The sequence below is a fragment of the Rhincodon typus genome, chromosome 3 (genome assembly GCF_021869965.1).
Source record: "Rhincodon typus isolate 14 chromosome 3, sRhiTyp1.1, whole genome shotgun sequence".
Lineage (NCBI taxonomy): Eukaryota > Metazoa > Chordata > Chondrichthyes > Orectolobiformes > Rhincodontidae > Rhincodon > Rhincodon typus.
This window is the reverse complement of record NC_063334.1, coordinates 82247261-82253260: the sequence shown is the minus strand read 5'-3', so window position 1 is coordinate 82253260 and position 6000 is coordinate 82247261. Positions and strand designations below refer to the sequence as shown.

Genomic DNA, 6000 nt, shown 5'->3' with positions numbered 1-6000 from the left:
GCAGCATTTCATTGTTGGTTGCCAGTATGCACCCAAAGTACAACATTAAAATGCAGAAACATCCTAAAAATGATTTAGACAAGTACCACAAAGGTCCTGAGATGCTGACAGGTATTGGATGCAACTCTCTGTAGACAAGGGGATGAATGTGATAGGTGCCCTGAGATCTTGTTGCCAGGTATTCAAGATGATGGTACAGAGGAGCAAGTGACATACCTGATTAGGTACTTTTTCTGACATTCATGTCAGGAATTCTCAGCATCTACGTGATATGATAGGAAACTTATATTAGTGAGGTGCAATGTGTAATTAATGAGGCTCATATCAAGTACTAATCCATCACTTGGCATCTCGCTGTTGCCAAGTGAGAATCTTATTTCAATTTCTGGAACTTCGTTGGAAAATGCAACTAGTTGCTCTCAACATCAGGAAAGTCCTCTGGACTTCTCATGCAATGCTCCCAGATTTATCATCATAGCTCATGTTGTTCAGGTTCAGATTCACATCATTCTGATTCCACCCAATGATTTTTTTGAATTGAATAGTGATAAGAATGTTGTTCGGTTACAATAAGGTTAAAGGTAAACATGATGTAGTTGGAAAGTGAAGTGTGATCAGATGAGCCTGCTCAGAATTCTGACTTTTTAAAAAAAACTCACAACTGGCATTGGACATGAGAATGAAGTGTTAGTTTATAGTCAAGGTAAGGACTAATTCCTTTGTTGAGCTCTTCTAAGTATTTAACACTTAGGGATAATGTGGTGAATAAGTAAAATTACATCCTTGGGCCAGGAAATTGGTAGTGTAAATATGGATTGTAGTCAAAATAGCATATTTTCCAGTATTTTCTATTCTAATGAAAGTATTTCCTAATAATGATCGAGACTGAAATCTCTCAATGTGAACTAAAGTACCTAAAAATATTAACGGGGAGGAACTTCAGAACCACAGTAACACAATTTTGTGTTGGCCCATAAAACTGTCACAGGATAAGCTATAATTTAAAATAAACGGAAGTATACACTTTTCTAATAGTTTATTATAACTACATATTATGATATTAGCACATAATGTTTTAATAAAATCATTAAATATATATGATATGGGCACACAGTGACCAAGAACAATATACACACAATAAACATCATATGGATATGTTTCAAAATTATTCAAATGTGAATGAACATTTTCTAAATTGATTTTACTTGGCTAATATCAATAGTTTTAGGTGAACAATGAGGGTTAAAGAATAAAATTGGAAATCATTCTTCCAGTGTTCATCATTTTTCTTTCATGATTTAGTCTGGCAGCTGCTGCAGTGCAATTTTGCATTTCCTACATCAATAATATATCACTTTCAAGAATGTAATCTCATTAGGTCAGCCACTGAAGTGGTTTTAATAACCAAAGTTACCAGTAAAAGTCTCATGTACCAAGCCTAATTGATCTCATATTGACCACTGATTACAGCTTCCTGGAGCATTTACTTTTTTATTTTAGTTTTAGGGAAAAACACCTGAAAATCAAAAAATCACTACATCTGAATTTCTAGTCATCACAGTTACACATGAAGTGAATAGTAGATCTGCAGCCAGAGTATTCTGCTCTTTGATAGGAGTCACTGGTATTTCATGATGGAAAATAAGAAGACATTGATTCTTTTTGAGGAAGATAATCCTAACCAGTTTCATCACATGAATTTAAAACTGTAAATCCTATTTCAGCAGTGAATTCAATTTTGAAGCTCAGATAAATATAAATTGTGTTGCAGGATTGATGTCTGATTGAATCCCACGACAGACTTCCTGTCTTCATTTGCTACCAGATATCTGTTAGATCTTATTATGCTAGCTTATGGATAGCTTTTAAGATCAATTATCTGCCGCCTGATCTGTTTCAAGTCTTTCTGAATCTTCTCTTTGTCAATTTCTATCTTCTTTTCACTGATCTTGTTCAGTGAATTAATTGATTCCATAATGGATTGAAATCCTGTTTTTAAAAACATATATTGAAATTGTTTGTCCAAAATACAGTTGTAGTTTTCCATTGGTATACAAGCAAATGTTAAAACAGTGAGGCTCCATGTTTGTTAAACACAAGATTGTTAAAAGCAACCTGTTTAAAAGTTACGATCTGCCATTAAATGGCCATATGAAAAACAACTATGTTATCAACGTTTTACTTCGTGATCATTGTATCACATCCTCCATAGATGATAATGAAATTATTTGGCCGCTAGAAAGAAATGGTTGAAACATCTATTTTAAGTATATCCCTCGAGCGAATTTGAAATCGTACATTGTTTTAGTCTCAACTGCTTTCTGTCGTAGTGAATTCCACAGGTTATTCTCTGGGTGAAGAAATTTCTCCTCATCTCAGTCCTAAATGGTTTTCCCCCTAGACAGTGACCCTTAGTTCTGGTCACCCCCTGTCATCAGGAACAGCTTGTAGGGTGGCATGGTGGCTCAGTGGCTAGCACTGCTGCCTCATAGCACCCAGGGATCCAGGTTTGATTCCACCCTCAGGTGACTGTGTGGAGTTTGCACATTCTCCCCGTGTCTGTGTGGGTTTTCTCGGGTGCTGTGGTTTCCTCCCACAGTCCAAAGATGTGCAGTCTGGAGGATTGGCCATGCTCAATTGCCCGTAGCGTTCAGGGATGTATAGATTAAGTGGGTTATAGGGGGATGGGATTGGGTGGGATGCTCTGAGATTTGGTGTGGACTTGTTGAGGATATGTTTCCAGCCTGTAGGGATTCTATGATCTTTCCTGCATTTACCCTGTCTAATCCCGTTAGAATTTTATAGGGTGCAGTGAGGTCCCTGCTCTTTCTTCTGAACGCCATTAAATTCAAGCCTCAATAATTCGATCTCTCTTCATACACCAGTCCTGCCTTGCCAGAAATCAACATGGTAAACCTTTGCTGCACTGCCTCAACAAGAAAAACATCCTTCCTCACATAAGGAAGCCAAAACAGCATACAATATTCCAAATGTGCTTTCACCAAGGCCCTGTATAGCTGTAGGAAGTCATCCCTGCACCTTACGTGAACTCTATCACTGTGAAGGCCGACATACTATATGCCTTCTTTACAGCTGCACCAATATGCTTACTTTCAGCAACTGGTTTATGAGGACACCGGATCTCATTGCACATTCCCTTCTCTCAAGTTCAGAAAATAATCTTCCTCCTGATTTTGCTACCAAAATGGATAAGTCACATTTATCCACATTATACTCATCTGCCATGCAACTCCCCACTCACTAAGCTTATTCAAATTGCACTGAAACATCTCTGCGTCCTCCTCACAGCTCATACTCCCACCCAGCTTAGTGCCATTTCCAAAAGTTAGTGATCTATAGAGAGTATCAAACAAAGTAATTACATCTTTCTTGTTCCTTAAGTCTAGCCAAATAAATTCTGTTCTAGACCCCGATTGGACTTTCTCTTTGCCCAGCACTGCAATGTTCTCCATAATGTTGTCACTCTATCCACTTATCTCTCTTTATCTTTCCTCAGCTCCTCGCTCTCCACCTATCTGCTCCACTATCCACCTTCTATCACCGCCTCCCCCCCAACTATTTATTTCAGAGCACCCTTCCCCTCTCCCATTTCTGAAGTAGGGTCCTGACCTGAAACGTCAGCTTTCCTGCTCCTCTAATGCTGCCTGGCCTGCTGTGTTCATCCAGCTCCACACCTTGTTATTTCAGACTCCAGCATCGGCAGTTCCTACTATCTCATAATTAACGCCCAGTTCTCTCCTCCTTTGAGCCAAGCCTCTTATAGCAACATAGACTTTTTTTCACTGGAGTGTAGGAGACTGAGGGGTGAGTTTTATAAAATCATGACAGGCATAGATGAGATAGATAGCCAACATCTTTTCCCCATAGTAGGGGAGTCTAAAACTAAAGGGCATAGGTTTAAGGTGAGAGGGGAGAGATACAAAAGGGTCCAGAGGGGCAATTTTTTTCACACAGAGGGTGGTGAGTGTCTCGAACAGGTCCGGTAGTGGTGGAAGCGAGTACAATTTTGTCATTTAAGAAACATTTGGACAGGTACATGGATGGAATAGGTATGGAGGGACATGGACCAAACACAGGCAAATGGGACTAGATTAATTGTGAAAACTGGGTGGCACGGGCAAGTTAGGCCGAAGGGCTTGTTTCAATGCTGTAAACCTCTATGACTCTCTGTGGCGATACCACACTTCAGGTATTCACATACATTCACAGTAACTCTGCTCTGGACTTTATTACTTTCTCCATTACTTTGATTCACCTATTAAATCCTTGTTCTGATGATATCTCTTTTCCAGTATTCAGTGCAATTTGGTATTCCTCTCTGATGTTATCTCTTGTCACACCTGGGCAAGTTAGTTTCGACCTTCTTCTGCAGCACTAGCAAAAGAGCTTGAAAGGAATTCAGTCTCACATCTAAGTAAATCTGACCTGTCTGCTCTGCACAGGTCCTATCTCTCCCAGAGGCAGTTCCAATGTTTCATGAATCTAAAGCTTTCCTTTCTGCACCATCTTTCCTGCCACATATTTACATGCAGTTGCATGTGGAACTGGGAGTAATCCAGAAATTGTCACTTTTGAAACCCTGATTGCTAATTTCCTGCCTTGCTCCCTAAATTCTAACTGTAGGACCACATTGCTCTTGCTATTTATGATATTCACACAAATGTGGGCTACAGCTGCTGGCAGTTCATCCTCCCCCACTCCCGGTGCTCTGATGCTGCTCAGTGACATCCCTGACTCTGGCACCAGAGAGGCAAGACACTATCCTGGATTCATGTGTTTCTGCAGCTGCAGACCTGACCATTACCCTCACAATCAAATCATGACTGCTCTTCGAGAGTTCCTTGTACCCACTGAATCACCAACCCTATCCCTGTACGGCTCAGCTATGGCAGTGCCACAGACTTGGATCTGACTATGAAGTTTTTCCCGTGCTTTACAATGAATTGCACAGAGCAGATTTTACAATACGGATGGGTAAAATGGCTAGTTTTATTGAACGGTGTGAGTAAATTCTATTAGGAATTTGATCGTGTTAATTTGGCCGTTAGTTCATTGACTTAGCATTTATCCAAAATACTGTGCCATCATTTGTATTTTGATTCATCAATTCTATCATCATTTTTACTTTAAAGTGCAACAGAGAGCCTCTCAGCAGAAATATCCTGTGGCTAAAGAAAAATAAATCTTCGGTTTCAAAATTCTTATTAAGTTGTGTGAAACTTGAATTAGTGCTTGCAACTTGTGTGTATTGTTTTTGTTAGTAAGTAGGATTCTCCCCACATCGTCATGTTTGCTTCAACATCATTGAAGTACTTGTGTTATTAGAAATCTCAAATTGCAAAACATTCCCAATAAATGTACATTTCAGAACTAATCTATTAGCAGACCACCCGAACTAGTTGTATTGAAATGACCTACTCACCTTCTCTGTATTCGTTCTTTATGCTTTCTAACTCATGCCAAATAGTCTTTTCTACTTTAGCAAGTTTTGCATTGATTTTCATGTCAGAGTACTTCATTCTGTTGGATTCAATATCAAGGCTTTGTTGATTTTCAAGCTTTTCTAGTCTCAAAGAGATACGATTAAGTCTGTTCAGTATATTCTTTTCCATCAGTTCCTAGAAAAGTCAGAACAAAGCCAACGGCTTACTCATTTTTTAAAGAAAAGTGTGCTCCTACCAGATGTTCACCAGTTACATTTTAGTTGAGTCCTTTTGAAAATTGATTTGCCCCTCCCAACTTTTTGCATGATTTATCATAAAACTACTTACTGGCAGAAAATGCCTAAAGGTAACCTTGTAATCAGTGCCTCATATCCCATTTCTCCATGTGCTGAATTGCCCGGTTTTGTTGTGCCAACTGTAACTCAGCAATGTCAGACATTCAATCTATTTCCACACAATTCATTAACAAAAGCGTCCTGGTATATTTTCACTGGAATTACTTTTAGTTATTAAATTAACATTTTCATCAGATGGA

At 39.0% G+C, this 6000-nt stretch overlaps 1 protein-coding gene across 2 annotated transcripts in view; it reads right to left on the bottom strand.

Annotated features, from left to right (window-relative positions):
* Nucleotides 1-1110: 1110 nt before the first annotated feature.
* The window catches only part of fam81b (family with sequence similarity 81 member B), a 40683-nt gene continuing 35793 nt past the window's right edge, over nucleotides 1111-6000 (bottom strand). For both annotated transcript variants that reach the window (XM_048592433.1, XM_020512857.2), the window contains exons 8-9: nucleotides 5444-5639; nucleotides 1111-1989 (exon numbers count right to left, since the gene is read on the bottom strand). In XM_048592433.1, coding sequence (XP_048448390.1) covers nucleotides 1853-1989; nucleotides 5444-5639 — 333 coding nt within the window. In that variant the 3' untranslated portion in view covers nucleotides 1111-1852. The remainder of the gene's footprint in view (nucleotides 1990-5443; nucleotides 5640-6000) is intronic.